Source organism: Taurulus bubalis (assembly GCF_910589615.1).
Source record: "Taurulus bubalis genome assembly, chromosome: 13".
Taxonomy (NCBI): domain Eukaryota; kingdom Metazoa; phylum Chordata; class Actinopteri; order Perciformes; family Cottidae; genus Taurulus; species Taurulus bubalis.
The window spans coordinates 19,587,258-19,606,581 of NC_136601.1; the positions used below are offsets into that span (position 1 = coordinate 19,587,258).

At 46.5% G+C, this 19,324-nt stretch overlaps 1 protein-coding gene across 1 annotated transcript in view; it reads left to right on the plus strand.

The window, feature by feature from the left end:
* tenm2a (teneurin transmembrane protein 2a) overlaps positions 1-19,324 on the plus strand; it is a gene marked incomplete at both ends in the record, with an annotated part of 146,187 nt that overhangs the window by 91,145 nt on the left and 35,718 nt on the right. The window contains 2 exons of the mRNA XM_079229036.1: positions 511-742; positions 10,878-11,116. Of these exons, the coding sequence (XP_079085162.1) occupies positions 511-742; positions 10,878-11,116 (471 nt within the window). The remainder of the gene's footprint in view (positions 1-510; positions 743-10,877; positions 11,117-19,324) is intronic.

Genomic DNA, 19,324 nt, shown 5'->3' on the forward strand with positions numbered 1-19,324 from the left:
CGGAGTGCTCGAGTACTGCTCTCACACACACTCACACACTTTCTCTCAGTTGTGAAAAAGAAAACAGAAACAAAAAAAAAGAGCGAATGTGAGAAAGTGGAAGAATTGGCTAAAAATAGAGCGGACACAAACGTAGGAAATTTGTTCAAGCAAAAAATGTGAAAACATGGTCATCAGGTTTCATGTATTTGTTTTCACTGGAGTATCCTGCCAAAATAAGTTATCGACCATTTGGAAAATATGACACCTTCTCTTACAAAATGATCGCCGACACAAAAGTTGCACATAATGGAATGTTAATGAAGTTATTTGCCAGCTGTAAAAGGCTTATTTATTTAATTTATTTTTTGGCATGCTTAGGAATAAACACTAAATATCAAATAACATTTTCTGTCCTACATTTGTAGCGTCTTGGCACGAACTCCTTCCCTCCCGTCGTCGGAAACTCTTTGATTTCCTTCACGAGGAAGTGTGGCACTTAAATCCCTCTCTGTTCTTTTCTTCTTCTAGGGGCCGCCAACCACCACAGCCAGTCCACGCTACGGCCTCCGCTGCCACCTCCGCACAACCACCACACCTTATCCCACCAGTCGGCCAACAGCCTGAACAGAAACACCCTGAGAGGGGGACGCAACCCCATTCACGCCCCGCCTCCGGGCCCTGGAGACGGGCCGACCACCCCAGAGTCGGTGCAGCTGCAAGACAGCTGGGTTCTCAACAGTAACGTCCCGCTGGAGACCAGGTCAGAGGAAATATTTTTTTATTTTATCATTTTTCTTACAGCAAGCACAGCAGTGGAATGAGCCTTGGGTAATCAATAGTGAGGAATAAAAAGGTCAGAGCCGTGCTGCTTCAACAACATTCCTGTGAACAACAAGAAAGATGCTCGCAGAGAGAATAAGAGCCGAGGCGGATGTAACCCGATACAAAACTGTTTACTCTCTCCGGTAGTCATAGACTTTGTTAAGAACGTTAAGAATACAATCTCACCAACGGAAAGCATTCTTTTTTGTCCCCTTTTTATCAAGGATCAGATCACAAATCATATAAAAAAAGATGTAAAATGTGCAAATTTAACTTTCAGAGATCCGTGATTACATTCTTTTTTGTTCCTGCCGATACTATCTGCAGTTTATTGATGATCCGTATTGTTGTTTGAATATAGCAGCTGGTCTACAAGGCTCCAGACTATTTTTATGCCACCGAAAATAATTTCATTCAGTCAGTAAACCATTAAAAATTCTAATCGTCATCCTTGAACTTTGTTATAGTAATTTATAGTTTATTTGTTTCCTCATAAAAACCCATGATTCAAATGATGAGGAAAAAAAGACTGTATTTTTATGGATAAAAATAAATCTTGTCATTAGTAGTTTGAATGATGTATTAAAATCTGCTTCGAGCTTCGTGTAAACAGCTCATAATTCATCTCTAATATCTATTTGTGTTGCTGTGAAAACAAACAACTGGATTTATTCAAGTTTCTCACCAACTCTCCATTTTAGAGATCACATGTGAACGCATCATGATAACGTTATAATTGACCTTACCGAACTCATTTCCCCTGAACAGAGCCTGAACGCATCATGATGTAACTGAACTGAACCCTCGTCACTTTAAACACGGATCGGTGACTAGAAAAGCATTAATCACATATTTTACTGAATAATGGCGGTTAACGACCGTCAGTAAAACTTTATTTCACACTGAAATGGTTAACAATAAACTGCTTAATTAATCCGCGGTTCACATAGCTGCGAGTAGGATCCGTACGGGTCAAAAGTGGTCCGTTCCCACTACGTGCCAGTATAAACCAGCAAACAACTGCCAAGCTAAACCGGTAACATGCTAGCTAACAGCAGAGGTTACGCCAGCCTGCTAAACTCAAGCCATCTTTTGAACTAACTGAGTTTTTACCAGTTTAAAAGTGTATTGAAGACATGTATTTTGTTTTCTCCTGACTCCTGGACTGACAGCATACCTCCCTCTTTTGTGGAGCCTTTATGAAATGAAATGAATGCTCCTTTTCGCTTTTCGGCTCTCCATTACTTTAAAGGTTAGCTGTCAAGGTGGTTTGCAGTTGGTAAACAACTCTGAGACCGCTCAGGTTCAATACAACTCCATTGAAGTTAAAACATCTTGGGCGACTCTACCCTCATACACCGTGCTTTATTATGCTCCAAATGTGAATAAAGCACCGGGCAAGATAGCCGCATTAAATGGCATGAATGGACTTGCTACTGGTTCACCATAGTTGAACTGTAAAGTGTGTCCACGCTCCAGACAGATTTACTCTGCCTCTTCATACAGTCAAATTTTCAGACTTTGTATTATGACATTTTACAATTATAATTAATGATGCAACAGAACCCCTATAACACCTATGATCATTTTATTCTCACTGATTGTCTTCCCCATGATGAATATGTGTTTTCAACAATCTTGCCGGAATGTCCAAAAATCTGGACTAATGCTGCATTCACATCAAAAGCGTGAGTTTAGTCTCTGGACTATTTGTAGTTTATTCACGTCATTCGCTTCATTCGCGCCGGAAAGGGGGTGTGGCTTATCTAAGTGGCTTATCTCCATTAAAAAACGTTACCATTTCCGCCATCCACCATGGAAATAACCACTATTTCTGCTTTATACTTGTTGTGGAAATTCCACAAACGTCGTAACTTTAACCGCCCACGTGTCTGGGTTCATAACATCACCCGTAGTCGCATACAGCTCGGTGGATTTCACAGACTCCTCCAGGAACAGAGTCTGAATGAAGCCGCTTCCAGCTCTACTTCAGACTGACCAGTGACGGCAGTGATGAGGGGCGGAGCATCTCAACGCTTTCGCAACACAGCGTCACACCCATTTTTCGCCAGAGTTGAAATATTTCAACTCTTGCGAATGAGGCGGATTCGCGCCGCCCGGCAGAAATTTGCATTGTTGCCACCATTCGTGTCTCTGCATTGACTTTGAATGTAATCTACTTGCGCAAAAAATTCGCTCCGCTTCTGGTGTGAACGTAGCATAAGGATGAAAAAGGTAGAAGACATGAACTTTGACCCATTCAACTGATTTGCCTCAAAGACACTTTATAATATAATTTGTTAACGGCGCATCTAACGGACACAAGCCACACTTTTTTGTTCCCTAAGCAAACACAACACTGCAGAATAGCATGTGCAGTGCGTCGCTACACCCATCATTCGAAGCCAAACGTATTAACAAAATGAAAATTGCTCTTGGCCACTGATCCACAAAGGTGTGCTTCTCAAATGCATTCTCTACCTCATCTCCCAGTGCAACACATACAGAAAGCTGTCAAAGCCATTATGCATGCACCCTGAAGTGAGAGAGCAGGAAATACAAACCATTTCACACACCCTACATATGAGCTTTTGCCAGTACACAAAGAACACTTATCAGGCAAATAGAGCATTCATGCAGGGTATTACTATTCATGAGGCATGCAGTGAGAGGGCACGCTGCCTACATGCTTGCAAGCATGCGCACACGCGCTCTCTGAGCATTTATTCAGTAAGCTGTAGTTGTGTTTCTCCTGCTGGGCGCTGGGGCTTCCAGGTCCCAGATAAGCTCCCCCGAGTGCCGGCCCTGTGCAGTATTTATGAGGCCCGGCCATGTTTAATTCAGCCCCGCTGGTCTCAGGTCCGCGCTCAACCTGTGCTGACGCATCGCGGCGGTATGCATGATGGATAAGAAGACGCGCGCCGTTGAACAAGAACACCTACAGCTTGAAATAGAAGCTATTTCCAGTGTAATTGTTTATCGAGGCGCGTGTTGCCATGGCGATGCCTATATGTCATAACATCGTTTCAGGAGACAGGTCGTTTTTAGTTATTTCTGTTCTTAAAAAATGTTATCTGTGGCTGACAAAAATAAAGTTAAAAACCCACTTTTCCGCAGAAGCCGCTGCGGCCGCCATCTTTACAGATTGAAACAAAGCGACAAGCACACTGACACACGCCATAGAGCTCGCCTCGGCGCAAGTATTTGGTCATGTTCAGGTGGTGGGGTTGGGCATGGCCGGTAGCCCGCCGCAGTGACTGGAGCCCAGAGCGGCCGACAGAGTTTCCAGCTCCACCCTCCAGCCCAGATTGGGCCCTCCTCTACTGGGCCTGGCCACGGCGGAGATTGGGTGGGCTGGCTGGAGCTGCTGGAGCTTGGGCCCGGAGTCAGAGCCAGAGAGACACACCATCCCCGCGTTTGGCATGAGCCCGCCCTCCCGACTCGTTGTAACCGGCACATGTGACGGAGGGAGAGAGCGCGATCGCGCGCGCACACGTATGTGTGTGTATGTCTGCATCTGAGCAAGTGTGCTCTCTATGACCGCGACTGCTCCCCATTGTAATCACATGTTAATTTTGGCATTTGTTGTCCACTCGTTGTATAGTATAGCGTGTGTGTGTGTGTGTGTGTGTGTGTGTGTGTGTGTGTGTGTGTGTGTGTGTGTGTGTGTGTGTGTGTGTGTTTTGGCTTGACCCGATAGTGTGACAGTGCTGAGAGGATGAAGATTGATCACCTAAGAACACCCCAGGGCTTGGATGACTGGCAGGGAAAGAGCGAGATAGGACAAGATGAGAGTGTGTGGGGGGGGGTGATATAGCAGAAAGCTATATTGGGGGCGGGGGGTGGGGGTGGGTGAATGGAACGGAATAGTTTACGGTAGTGGAGGGAGAGATAAAGAGGGAGAGAGAGGGAGAGAAATGGAGAGAGGCGGTGATTGAAGGAGATTGTTTTGGGGAGTGTGTGTAAGAGAAGATAGAAAGGCAGAGGAAGGAGATTGGGGCCCGTCGAACATAGATACATTTACCGGTGTGAGATAAATGACTATAGATGGCTGGTGCCACTGTGTGTGTGTGTGTGTGTGTGTGTGTGTGTGTGTGTGTGTGTGTGTGTGTGTGTGTGCGTGTGGGTGCGAAGCAGGCAAAAAATGCATTTCTCGGTGTACATGCAAGTGCACATGTGTTGCGGTATTTCGCGTGAGAGCACCTGATTTCCAATCGGTCCCTTGGAGCCTCTTGGCTAGCTGATGCCAGTTTCAATCTGTCTCTGTGATCTCAGGACATTCCCCTGCTCCCTCCGCTCCGGGCCACAGCTCCAGGGGAGAAATAGGATCACTGAGAGGGTTGCAGCATCTCAATTTATCTGGAAGGAGCAGCAGAGTCTGGGGCGGGGCGGGGCGGTGGTGGGGGGGCTGTAGGATACTTTCAAATGCATTACTGCGGGGACAGATTCGGAGATGCTACCTTTGGGAACCACGCGGGGGGGTGAAGGAGAAGAAGAAGGAGTCGGTGACAGAGATAAAGATTCATGCCCAGCCCTGTGACCGAGACTGTGATATGTATATGCAACCCACATAATATCAGGTCTATTCAAGCAGTGTACATTGTAAACACAAGATCCAATATTATTATGCAGAGACACAAAGTAAGCTCTCTTTTTTTTCAACTGCACTTTCACTTGTTTCAGGTATTCATTTTAAAGAGTGATGAAACACAAAAATGATTTGAGTTAACACGATCAAATCGTGTATGTGGAGAATGCTATCGCGTTGTGTCATGTCATGATGTGAATGAGCAATGCAGAGAAAAACTCTCATTGTCTGAGAGTCAAAGTTTTATTTCAAAGCTGTTGTTGAGCTTTTGATCATGTTACATGATCTTCATCAGACGATGGGAGTCCATGCTCAATTAATAGAATGCTCCACTACTACATTGACCTTGCATTGAGATTGTTTTCTCAATTAAATATAATTTTGCGGGGAATTAAAACTGAAGTTAGCGTTTTCCTGCTTTGCAAATGTAACCACTGATGCAATACTCCCTTTTTTTTTGGATGAAGTCATCCAACCTGAGTGGGCGTGGCTTCTATAGCACAGGACCACACCCCTTGACTCCCCTCACGGGACTTTGGCTGATTTTCAAAGTGTGAAAATTCCTGAAACACGACAAAGAAACAGGGTTACCCCCACCCCACTTCCTGTCACGGCCGCTGTAAAGGGTCAAATTAGCTTAAATCTAATGTTGGCTCAATACAGACTCGACTGGGTCTAACTGGTGGTCCTCAAATGACCTTCAGCTGACATTACAACATGCTGCTCTGATCAATTCCTGCAAAGCACACATGCAATGTGATCAATCAATCATTGCTGAGCATAATCAGATAGATCCGGACGCATCTCATCTACTTGACGATGATCAATCGCCTCCCTTATTAAATATACCAATGATTGTTTTTGCTGGAGCTTAATAAGCCTAATATTGTATTTCATAAAAAAAGAAATGTAATGATTTCCCTTGGATGTTAGTGTAGGTAGTGCGGGGGATGTGGGGCGCCTTCACAAAAAAAAAAAGCTGCCGTCATTTGAGTGCACCGTTCCCTAAATGTAAAGCATTTCTTCATAAAATCTCTGCTAAATTCAAGATTATGCTTTGTACATTTTTGCTTTTTACACATATCACTCAGAACTCATTGTTCCCTGTCCTCCTTCAAAGCAACACTCGGCGAATGAATGCCCATTATACTGTGTCCATCTGCCGATTGTTGTTTTCTACAATTGTAGCGGGGAACAATTCTCACGACGCCATCCTCGAGCCTCCTCCGATCCCCGAGCCTTTTGTTTCATTCTGAGATCTGACCGTTTTCATTTTTTTTTCAGTCACCCCACGCCGAGCCAACCTCCGCTAATTGTTCTCTACCTCTGATGATTATTCTCATAGCGCTATCCGAAGCAACCACATGTTTGTGAGAGCTGAGAAAATGAAGAGTGTGTGCGTGTGTGCTCACGAAAGCACGCAAGTTCGCTCGCTCAAGGGGAATGCGAGCTTTGACTTCCTGCTAATTACCCAGCATGCTCTCTGTTCTGTGGTTAATTGTCCAGGTCCTCTCTTTCTCTCGATGGGGGACAGGGTTGGAATGGAGTGAACAAACCCTCCCTTTCTCTCTGTTTGCCGTCCAGTCTATAGCCTCCCTCTCCATCCTCTATCCCTCTCTGAGGTCACTTTTTCGCTCCGCGAGGATGCAAATGAAATGCTTAGCAGCACGTACAGGGCAATCTCGCGAAAGAAAACCCACATGGATTTTTATTGTTCGTGCGTGGGCGGGCGGGTGCCCATGTCTGAGTCTGTGCAAATGTGTGTCAGTGTGTGAGTTAGTGCTTGCTAGTTCTGCAAGTATGTGTGAGCGTGTGTGGGTTGCATGTGCAAGACAGGATGCATGACAGCGAGGTAGCAATGGTTAGACTTCATGGGGGTGGGGGGTTGGGGGGAGTGGGGTGCTACTGGCAGCTCAGTGGAAGAAGGAGGAAGGGGAGGAGGGGAGGGGTCTCTGTCAGCCCTCTCTAATTATGTGTGACGTTTCCATGCTGGACCACTGTCAAAAAAAAATCCCACAATGTTCACACACGAACACACGGATGCGAGCAAACACACACCCCGGCCCTAATGATACAGAATTGTGATTGCCGGCTGCCTGCTATGATAGAACCCCTCCATAGTCCTCCTCTACATAAATCAATGTCAATTACCTCCCCAGAGCACATTAGACACTTTCCATTCCTACTCGTAATTAGTGTGGCCCATAGACACATATTCCCATCCCACACCAAGTTCGCCGTGGAGCTTCTGCACACAAACAAACGGAGCCAGGAAATGAAATGAATTATTGGGGCCCCCGCGTTCAAATGCATACCAGCACATTAAGTCGCGTACAAATGGCGCCGCACGGAAGGCAAGTAATTGACCAGATCACCTCCTTCTTGCATACGTGCACACATGAGGGGTATTGGAATTAATTACCGCTGGCCTTGCCATCACAGAGTGGCTGTGAAAATGTGTTGAAGCGAAGACACATGCTGGTTGACCTTGGAATGTGTGTGTGTGTGTGTTTGTGCGTATACACATGCCTTCCACACGCGCCCTTGCATTTGCAAACCTGTAGGTTTTGTGCATGCATATTCAAATTTAGGGCTGTGACACTGAGCGGGTGGTATTTTTAGACAATAACCTCATGTTTCTTTGCGTGCCAACTCCTTGCGCTCATTCAGCCTCTGTGCGTCTAGAGGTTGTCGCCCCCAACCCCCCCCCCTCCCTCTTCTTCTCCTTCCTCTATTCTCCTTGGTGTCACGCAGCGTACCTGACAGGTAAAGGGGGAGAAAGGAGTAGAGAAGAGGTGGAGGAGGAAAAATGAGAAGAATCGAACAATCAGTGGCGTGAGATGAGAGAGAGAGAGAGAGAGAGAGAGAGAGAGAATGAGAGAGCACAGAGCACAGACTGGCTGAATAATTGATCGAGAGTGAAGCGGTGCTCCCAAACCAAATCTTTATGCTCTGAGCTCATCACCTGTTTTCACCAACTGTGTTTAAGAAGAGAAGACACACGGATAGACACGCTGTTATGAAACAGCTGTTATTAAAGGCATCACAAGGATAGGAGACCTCACGGCAAAGTGCAGTTAAGCATTATTCTAAATTGCCTGTGTCATTACCGCTGGTCCGACGATAGCCTCGTCTGAATAAAAGAGACAGTGAGCTCCAGAAGGAAGAGCAGAGCACTCACACACATTTGTGCACGCACACACCTGTTTGTATGACTTCACTTCTGAGGACACTCCATGTCAGTCACGTGTCTTGTTCAAGAGGCAGACGCGAGTTACAAAGCTGGTATCCACTTGTCTCCACTTGATAAAGAAAACGAAGATGAACTCAACTGTGACTTACAAATGACTCGTGACTTTACTTGGACTGCAGTCTTTTTACTTGGAATTACTAGGTATCCTCCCAAAGCTAAAATATTTAAAGAAATGTGTCAGTACAAGAAGTGAATGTAGCAGCACAGACAAAACATGATATCTAGTAAATGCTGTAAATGCTGAACTTACATATGTAAAACAAAGAAATGGCAGACAGACACAAGAATGTTCAACCTCATTCCACATTTGAAGGAAGACAAAGAAGAGTAAGTGAATGCCAGCTTTAACGTCCCTCAGCCAGCTAATGTTTAAGTCAACGTTAGCTAAGAGGCAGCACTAGATAATTAACTTTGCACACATGAAATCAATGAGCCCTAGACAATGTTAACAATGTTATGTCGTAAATCATTAAACAATTGGCAATGCCTAACATTAGCGTTAGCTATGTGTCCTTGATAGCAGTAAAGTTAGCCTAACAATGCTGCTAATTCCATAATGGCTCGTTAAGGACGTTTTGAAGCCTCGCGTTTGGCATTTGGGCCATCGCCATCTTGTTTTTTTTTTTCACGAGAGGCCGGAGCTAAGTACAACCCAAAGTGCTAAACAAGACATTTATTTAGGCCACCAAAATAATTGAGACCACATGTGTCAATGTTTACTGAGGTAATAAATCAAGTGAGAAGTAGGGGGATTTTCTCAAAGACTTCAACGCAATCAGACCTCCTTTTCCACCAGAGGAGTCGCCCCTGATGGCCAGTGGAGAGAAGGCAAGTTTAATCAGTTCACTGTTCAGACCCAGAGGTTGCTGCCTGCTTCGTAACCAGGACTGACTTCATGGTTCTACTTTGGCCTACAATTTTCCTGTGCAATTATTTATTCATGCCAGTATTTTGGTTTTGCCTCCAAATAGAGTGTTTGAGAATATCAAGACAGATGCTTGTTTATTGTTATCATAACTGGTAAATGATGGATAAAACTACTTAAATAAGAACATTTTGTAATAACAGGAATTGCTGTTTAAACATCACAACATGCCTTAAATGTGGCTGCAGCCCTCAAGCAGAAATGAGGAGAACCAGACAAAATGTCCTTTATTTGCAGAAATGTCCTCCCTTCAAAGAACAGAAACTCACAAAGACAGAAACGCCTGAGCACCACCACCACCTACTACTACTACTACACACACACACACACACACACACACACACACACACACACACACACACACAAAAGCAGACAAATAACTCCCTCGCCTCAGTCATCTTTGTTGCAATGGAGTGACCTCGCCTCCTCTGATCGGTCACATTCACCTGAGGGCTTTCTTCTGAGGAAGCACCTGTTGTCTGTGTAGGGGCAGCTCCTCGGGCCCCGTGTGGGTGTCGCGAAAGATGTCGAAAAGGTGGCACTGAAGTTGCTCTTATTATGTCCTTGAAAAGTTTCTTGAGAGCATTTCCGTACCATGGCAACAATGTTCCTACAAGAGGAGAAGGAGACAAGAAAAGAAAAAAAAAGGAACAGGGAGATGTATAAATGTATGTGGGAAAGAGTGGAGTTGCAGGAGAGGGAAGGAAAATGATAGCATGAACAATGGGAGGGGGAGGGAGAGTAGCGAAGGAGACGTTGGGTGAGCAGGTGCAGCGATATCAGAGATAATGGGTAATATGAGCAAAGGGATGATGGTTCAAATCCTTCTTTTATCCTCTCTGAGCTCTGACCTCACTAGGGCAAAGAGGACAGGAAAAGGTGGACGGCAGTGATCCTCCGAAGCCATCGAGTGCAGAAACGAGGCGCCTCGTAAGTGGGGTGAGCGGAGGCGAAACGACGGAATGGAAAAAAAAAGAGTGTAGCAGGTGGAGGTTAAAAAGAGACCTTGGACTGGAACAGGCTGAAACGGAGACACAATCAGTTCAAGGATGTTCAAACCCATATGGCAGGAAGGGTTCATCGGAAAGAGAAATTGGACAGAAGCTTGCACATATGTGACCCTGTCGCTTGGACTCTGATTGGGCGGCACTGTGGTGTGTCCGCTACATGTTTACCTCTCGACCAGAGCGTCCTTCTTTTTCAACCGCCCAGAATCGACTCATAACACAGTAACACAAACCGTAACAACATCTTTTCTTTTCCTGTAGGATGACCTTGTTCCTCTCCTGTGTTTTTTCCCTCTACAGGCACTTCCTGTTCAAGACGTCGTCAGGGACCACCCCTCTCTTCAGTAGCTCCTCCCCCGGTTACCCCCTGACCTCGGGAACCGTGTATTCTCCGCCCCCTCGCCTGCTACCCAGAAACACCTTCTCCCGCTCGGCCTTCAAGCTCAAGAAGCCGTCCAAGTACTGCAGCTGGAAATGTGCGGCGGTGACAGCCATCGCAGCTGCCGCCCTGCTGGCCGTCCTGCTGTCCTACTTCATCGGTAAGCGATATCACGCACCACATGTTGTTCATGAATAGGATACTTTCATCATTTCTTTTGAATACACATGCTTAGTCACACCTTTTTCAGGTTAGCCCTCTTTGTTTCTGCACTGACCCGTAGCACATGAACTTTGCTCTTATCTGTATTCATCCCGGACCACAGTGAAGCCAACAGCCCGCTGTAAACACAAAGCAGATTCTCGAGGTGCGAGGGTTGTCACTGCAGCCTCGTACTGCACTGTCAAAATGAGACTCAGCCAAGGGCCCCTGGCCTCCACTCTGCATCAGCAAACAGCCAGGCAGACAGGCAGGAAGATGCACACGCCACAGCATACTGTGGCTGTGTTTTTATTTTTATTACGGGAGCAGGTATCGTTAAGATAGGAATCCCTGACTCACCCAGCAGGGGAGCGGAAGCCTCTTCACTGATCTGAAGCCAATGCGCGATAGTCATACTTAAAGGAACGGCAGATGCTCAGAGGAGAGCACTTAGCGAGCACCTCGGGAGGAGATTGTGATGGCTGGCTTCTGGTTGATCTGACGGGAGGAGAGAGAGAAAGAGCAGCGCGGAGGGGAGTGTGTGTGTGCGTGGGCAAGGTTTTTTTTTATCCCCTCTTGACCTGGTTCACTGGACAGGAGAATGCAGGCCTGTGTGTGTGTGTGTGTGTGTGTGTGTGTGAGAGAGAGAGAGAGAGAGGGATAGACAATAGAAAGAGGAGGAACAGAACATCTATGTATGTTTGGCTGTGTTTGTGTGCATGGGTGTGTGTGTGTGTGTGTGTGTGTGTGCGTGTGCGTGAGTGTGTGTGTGAGGAGGCAGATGTGTCACCGAGCCCTTGATTGGCCTCCTACCCCAGAGACTAGAGGCAACAGATGGGGGATCTTAGGAAACAGTGGCATCAGCAGAAAGAACAACCTTCTTATCTCCTCTACATACATTATTAATACAATTTTACATTATTTATAAATATATATATATTTATATATATATACATCGCCATCCATCTCCATGTGCGTGTGTGTATCCGTGAGCTCCGTGCACTTCAGCTTGCAAGCCGGGATGTTTTCAAAAAGCACACGTGCACTCTTAAGTCTGTGTGTGTGTGTGTGTGTGTGTGTGTGCGTGCGTGCTTTTGTGTACCCCGTTGTGTGAGTGCCCTTGAGAGCAGTGCGCGTCCTCCAGAGCAGACCAAGGCCCCCTCGCCCTGGGGCACACAGACCGATCCGTCTTCTCCTGAGCTTTGCGCGGTCACACTGCGCTGGACAGCCACATATGGAGCCGAGCAGAGGAGTGGCGAGAGGGAGGAAGGACCTTCCCCGCTCATACTTGAGGGCAGAGATGTAGTGGAGCGTAAGAGCGTACACAAAACCCTCCATCTTATTTTTATTGGCAGCGTCCGGGGCTCACTCTGGGAATGCAATGACACAGATATTTGTTTTCATCAGAGAACATGTAATTGTTAATAATATGAAGCTGATAAAGGAACTAATGAGGAAAATAATTCAAAACTTTGTATGTCTGAGAACATAATTACTTGCTTTATCTGCACTTTTTTTTTTTTTTTACCACTACATCAGTGTTAGTGCGCCATCTGGGTACTTCCCACACACATACAACTTGTTAACTGTGTTGTTAATCTGTCTTGATAATTATTAGCATTAGCTTTTTAGCCGTAATAGTAAATTACTTTTTATAGCTAAAAATAAGACCGGTGCACATGCTGTCCCAATACAGTGTGAATGTACCAGGCTGTACAATGCTGCATTGTTTTAATGGATATCAGTGTGAGGACGTTTCCCTTTAAGCTCCTCTCTCTGCGTATTTACTGTTTCATTGTATGCCAGACGTCAGTGCAGCGTAATTGTGCAAGTGCCTATAATTCGGTAAGCTGAAGGAGGCTGTAATGATACTTTATTGTCATTACAGTATTACTTTTGCTAACTGTGGGGCTCCTTTTTTTCAGCTGCTGTAAGGAAATGTTTGGCTCCGGTGTTTAGTCAGTGCAGAACAGAGCTGTAGCAGTGCTGCCAAGCCTGAAACCCTTGTGTTTACCTAGCTTTTTGTAGCGTTAATCGTGCAGCGAGTCTCGGTCGGAAGAGTTCACTGCTCATAAGGGGGATTTTGTCGAGCCTTGTTTGTGTGTTACGTGTGTGTGTGTGTGTGTGTGTGAGGAAGCCCAACACTCACTGGGGGGATTGTGCAGAGCACCCAGAGCCATGCAGCGTGAAGAGGACCCCTCTGAGGCGTCCGCCCAGGAGCCCGCTCATAAATTACACCAAGACACATGTGCCTGAACAGCATTTTTCTTTTTGTGCGTGCGCGTGGGAGCGTATGTGCGTGCGTACTACCTGTGTGTGCGACAACGTGTGCGCCAGATAGCATACTTTTGTGGGCTCGCTGGCCTTCAAAACTAAACTTTGTATTATATTTTTCTTTCGTGCGTCTCAAGGCCATAAATGAAGCTTCAGAAAGCGCTGGACAATCTTCTAGAAAAACACGTGTACGCGGAGAACCTTTTAGAAAGGCTGGACTCAGCATGCTTCAGGAGTACCATAGATGTTATCTCTTTGAAGCTTATTCGCTGTGTCCTACTGTTAGAATGATGATAAAAAAAACACACGCACGCATGGATGCACAACATGGAATAAACACATGCAGCTGTGTGTCTCTGCATATCCGTTAAAAAATGTGGGAGTTTGAGAGAGTTCATTTGTGTGTTCGGCTAACGCATTTAGCTCCCAACTCCAGCGGAGTATGGCCTTGTCTTTACGTGTGAAGGAATGACTGAACGGATGGAGGGAGGAGGATAAACGCGAGTGCTTGTTCTCCATTCCCCTGGCGTCTTGTTTGCTTGCTCCGCATGGAGCGCCGGAGCCAAAGGAGAGGTGGTTGCTAGGATACAGGTGAGCGGCTGGCATACAAGGAGGGATGACGGGCCCGTCATTGTGTACGGCAACCTGGAGAGAGTGAGATAGAGGGAGACGAAAGGGAGAGGGGAGGAAGAAGAAGAAGGGGGGGAAAAAAGGAAGGGGTGCGATAGAGTTAGAGCAGAGAGGGCAGAGGGAAGGAAGGGAGATGCGTCGCTGTCAGCAGGTGGCCAGGACGTAAAGGGGAGAGGAAGAGGATGGTAGAGGAGCAGGGCTGAGGCTGATATGTCACAGTTGACACCTCAAGGGACGAGAGAGCGAGATTGAGGGGGGAGACAGGAGAGTGGTCTGTTGTTTTCACTGCCGGGGAAAGAGGAGGAGAGCCGACTGGAGGGGAGTGAGAGACCGAGGGCAGAGGGAGGAGAGATGAAGGAGAGCGTGGCCTCCTGATGTCCTGTCACCTGCAAATATCTGTGGGACGAATGTCTCCTAATTGATCACAGCGAGCAAAGAACAGAGGCAGTGTGACAGAGAGAGAGAGAGAGAGAGAGAGAGAGAGAGAGAGAGCGGAGGATGAGAACAGGGGGGGTGACGACAATATATAAGTCCGAAGCGAGAAGACAGGAGAAGGACAGGAAATGCACGAGGAGAGAGGAAACCGACAGGAGAAGAGCTGCACCGTGGTTAGCAAGGAGATGAGAAGGCCGGAGAGGATGGAGGACGTGTCAGAGTCCAGGTGGACTGTTTTCACACAGACACAGGTGTGCCCTTGACTGCAATGAGCAAACTCGCTCGCGGGGCGCCGGTGTCACCTTCGCGGGGGTGTCTCGTGTAAATGTGTGTGCGCGCGCGCGTGTGATGGCTGAATTTGTCAGGCACAGTGGCACACTCCACATGGTATTGTCACCGCTGATGAATGAGAGCGCACAAACGTGCACACACACACACACAGTGTATTTTTAGTCTTGCTCTCAGCTCTCCTGTCTATTGATTAAACACACACACACACACGGTTGCACGCACACACACACACACACACACTGTCATCGAGTGTGACCTTCATGCCTCTGAGCCGACCACTTTCCATCCATCATTGCTGTCTCGCTGTACCAGACTGATCACAATCGCTTACTGCCCATTCTTCCCGCTTATAAGCGCCTCACTTCAGTGCGTTCATAACGACGCTCCCTTACATAATAACGCGTTAATGATTTTTACTGCTCAGAGATGTAGAGCTCTGCCAAAATACACTGGGTATTAATGTAATCAGAGTTTGCATAAATTTCTCTTTTTTTTTTTAAACAATGTGCACATTTTTGTCATTAATCAGAATACGCTGGCTGCACCGCCAAAGTGATCACCTAGAAGAACTAACTGTGGCATTTCAGGAGAGTGTGTTCACAGATTTGTACTCTGTCTTAAACAAGATTATTTTCTGTCTGAGCGTCATCTACTGCACACCAGACAGGAGCACAGGAACATTTAATAATACGAAAGAAAAGGTTGAATTCTCGTACATTGTCAGCACTGAGTTTATTAGAGATGCCTCGGCCTTTTGTCGGGCACGTGAAACCACGCACCTTTATACTAAAGCCCCAGGCTCTCACAACCAATCAAAAAGGAGAGGCACTATTCAAAACACCTGAGACACTTATCACATCACATTGATTAAATTTATAAAAAACAGGACCAAGCCATTGTACCCCCGAGATTTCACGTCACCATGCCTCCAAATGAAATGTTTCCTGACACACAAAGACACTGATTATCACGTTCTACAATAAATAATGTCTTTCTGCAACATTGACAGCTTAATGAAGTTGATCCCAATTCATTTTGACCTTTCAAAGCAAAGCAGTGCCTCCTCTATGAGTTCAGAGCATCCAACCAAAGAGTAATGTTCCCCTCTTGGAATTGAATAGTTAATTATTCATTATGTCGAAATAAAGGAATCAAGGCACGGAAGTATTGCAATGTTTTTGATGCAGAAACATGATTTGTATTCCTCATCTTTATCTTATTAAGACACTGGTTAGCCACTGTCTCAGGACATGCTTCAAGTAATAGAACATGAAGAGAAAAATAGGGGGGGAAACATGCAATGCATTGCAGATTACGTGTTATTTAGTTTTAACAGATTTTCTCAGATTTGGCCCCATTTTTGGTGAATCAATCTATACAAGCAAGCGAACCCCGTTAACACAGGTTATATTTCTAACACTTGCAAGCCGTTGAGCCAAAGTGTGATGTTCCTTTCTTGGATTGTTTCATTACCGGCTGCGAGAGCAACGCTGGTTTTGTTTTCACCTTGTGAGTCTGTGTGTGTGTACATGGAGGAACTACTACAGAAGAGGTGTGTAATGTCTGTGTGTCTGTGGAATGTGTGGAGATTTTCTCAACGCAATATCGTCACGACCGTGCAAGGCGCAGAAACGTAACTTCGACTTGAAGTTCAAGTCCCAAGATGAGTGCGTCCCAAGCAAGAGCACCGGAGGAAGTGGATACGCCTCTGGCCTGATTTGGTCACAAGACAGTCCTATAGTTTGAATAGTTTTCAGAGGCTTGCGGAGGTGAAACAATTTTTTAATTTCACAGTACAAAAAAGGAAAGTCTTGACAAAAATCAAGTCATTTGTCTTTGAGGCAGACCCCTCCCCCCTCTTCTTTCCCACCTTTTTTAATCATCTTACAACCTGTCAGGTTTATTTTAGCGACCCTGTGGGGAGTCTCAACCCACTGCCTTAGTTACATGCCTCTGGAATTTGAAGACAAAAAGAAAAATCGAGAGAAAAGTGTTGTTTATGTTTTTTTGTAATTGTATTTTCAATGTTTTTAATGGATTTTCTATTTTTTTTTTTACCTTTTTAAAGTGAACTAGTGACCCCTGATCAAAGGTTATATGAGTGGCGTTCCCTTCTTGGATTGCTTCATTTGAATAGTGTATTAAATGCCTGAAGAAGTGAAACTCATTTCATTTTTCGTTGAAAACTAAATCAGAAAAATATCCTTTTTTAGCAGAAATATATTTGATCTATCTTATCAATCATCTCTGGACTCCTCCGCTTTATCTCGCAAAACCCTCGGGGGTTCTGGCCCAAGTTTTTTTTTATCTTGTCTTTTTTAAAAAGAAATAAAACCTGTGAGCCCGTGAGTGTGTGGACTGCTGTGTCGGACCTGCAGGTCTCTCACATTGTGGCTGCCTTCCAAAGCCAGCTCCTTGACCCCAAAGTCCCCTCTCACTCTGCATGTGGCTTCCCGTCTGCCGATCCGAAGTGGAACAGCTAGAGGTCAGGATGTGTCGCCCATGCCAGTGTGGGTGTGCGTCCATATACATTTGGCGTGTGTGTGTGTGTGTGTGTGCTGAGGTGAGGTGAGGCGAGGGCATATGGTGAATGCAGGAACCTGGGCATAAGGATCAGACGGGGAGCGTGTGTCCCTAGCAGCAGGGCCTGTCGCACTGATAAAGGTTAGGATCTTACCACACGCCGCCGGTCCAGGAAGAGGGCAGGGCATGGCCAGGACCGGCACAAGGTGCTATGCCATCTGCACCAGAGGGATAAATGGGTCAGCAGCACGGGCCAGGTGATACAAATCCCAGTGCACGCTTGTTCAGCCAGTACACGACGGAAACATCAATGTTCGTCCTGTGACTTTCTGTCTGTTTACCTGGAGTTTCTCTCCGTGCTGTGGAGGATCTATTCTTTGCTTTGATGTTGTGCAGGAATCCAGAATTCGCAGCCGAGCGTTTGCACCGCGCGCATCATTTCATTAATTTATTTCCTCAATCATTCATTCATTAGTGCGGGTCTTATCTGGGCCCAATCGTTAGTCGAATTAGGCCCATGGTGCTTCACTGGTCCTGTGTTGGAAGCAGGAGATGGATGGAGGCAGAGCGGGAGGAAGCAGTGTCTGTCCTCTCTTCTCCTCTCCCCCCTCTCTTATTTTCTTTCAGCCTCCCCCGTCTCTTGGCCTCCCGAGCGGACTCTTCCCCCGTCTCTCTCCCTCGCTCATTCTCTCTCCCTCTCTGATCTGCGATAAGATAGCATAGTTCCTCATATCCTGTTTCTAATACAGATCGATGAGAGGGAGAGGACCGAGGTAGGAAGGGATGAGACGAGGGAGAGTGGGTTGATGAGGAGAAGAGAAGGCGCAGGGAGGGGTGGGGCGGTGGAGGGGGGTTAGGGTAGAGATATCTGAAGAGGAAATGAGGATTCAGAAAGGAGGACATCACTCAGATTCACATCTCTTTTCATTTAGCCCCATCACACACACACACACACACACACACTCACGCACACACACGCACGTGCACGCACGCAGCTACATCTGCGTCGGGCTGTCTCAATATCTCAGTGCCAATAAGGAAGCCATTTCTGCTGCGTGATTGAGTGAGTTGCCGTTTTTTTCTCCGCCAGACGCTGTTTTGCAGGTGGGAGCTGCGAGAAAAACTCACATAACCTTTTGTATTGCAGTCAATTACAGTTCAGTTGCATCAGCTGGGTGAGGAGGTCCCGCCGGGGGTTGGTGTGTGTGTGTGTGTGTGTGTGTGTGTGTGTGTGTGTGTGTGTGTGCATGCACTTGTTGTTAATACCGTGCGATTTTAAGCATGCATCCGCATATACACACACACCTACACACACACACACACACACACACACACCTACACACACACACAGGAGCAGACAAATTGTCTCTCTCAGTGTCTATGACCCCCCGAGGGCAGCAGCCAACTGCCGCCCCCATCCCTCTGTCTGAGACTCTAAATGATCTCAGCGAGCAGCGCCTTAAAAAAAACGTATCTGAGAGACAAGCCCGCTTTATTTATAGACTACATAAGTGGATATTGTGTGGTAAATTCAAAGAAAACATCCCAAATGGCTTGAATATTGAGCAGCCGAGGCAACGTGCAGCTTTTTATTTTTGTTGTGCCTCAGTCTCGCTCCCTCCGTGTTTGCACCCCACCCCATTTGCCGCAGAGATGGCGGGGAGGAGAAAGGTGCGAGCGATACAAAAAAATACGCAAGGTGCGTCGTCTCAGGTGGATGCAGATGTGTTTGTTCTGGACAGCCGAATGTCTCGCTAAATGAGGGCCTCGGAGATGGGGGAGATGGGGAGGCTTCCTAAACCAATTAGCAGCCGGGCCGAGGATGGGCGGGGCTGGTCTCAGCCACAATTACCGCCCTAATTGAGGTCAGAGTTGTTAATTTAGTGGCGAATTAGAACAGTTAATATGCATTTACCAGGACGGCCAAGGGAGATGGCAAAAGAAAAGTGTGTGTGTGTGTGTGTGTGTGTGTGTGTGTGTGTGTGTGTGTGTGTGTGTGTGTGTGTGTGTGTGT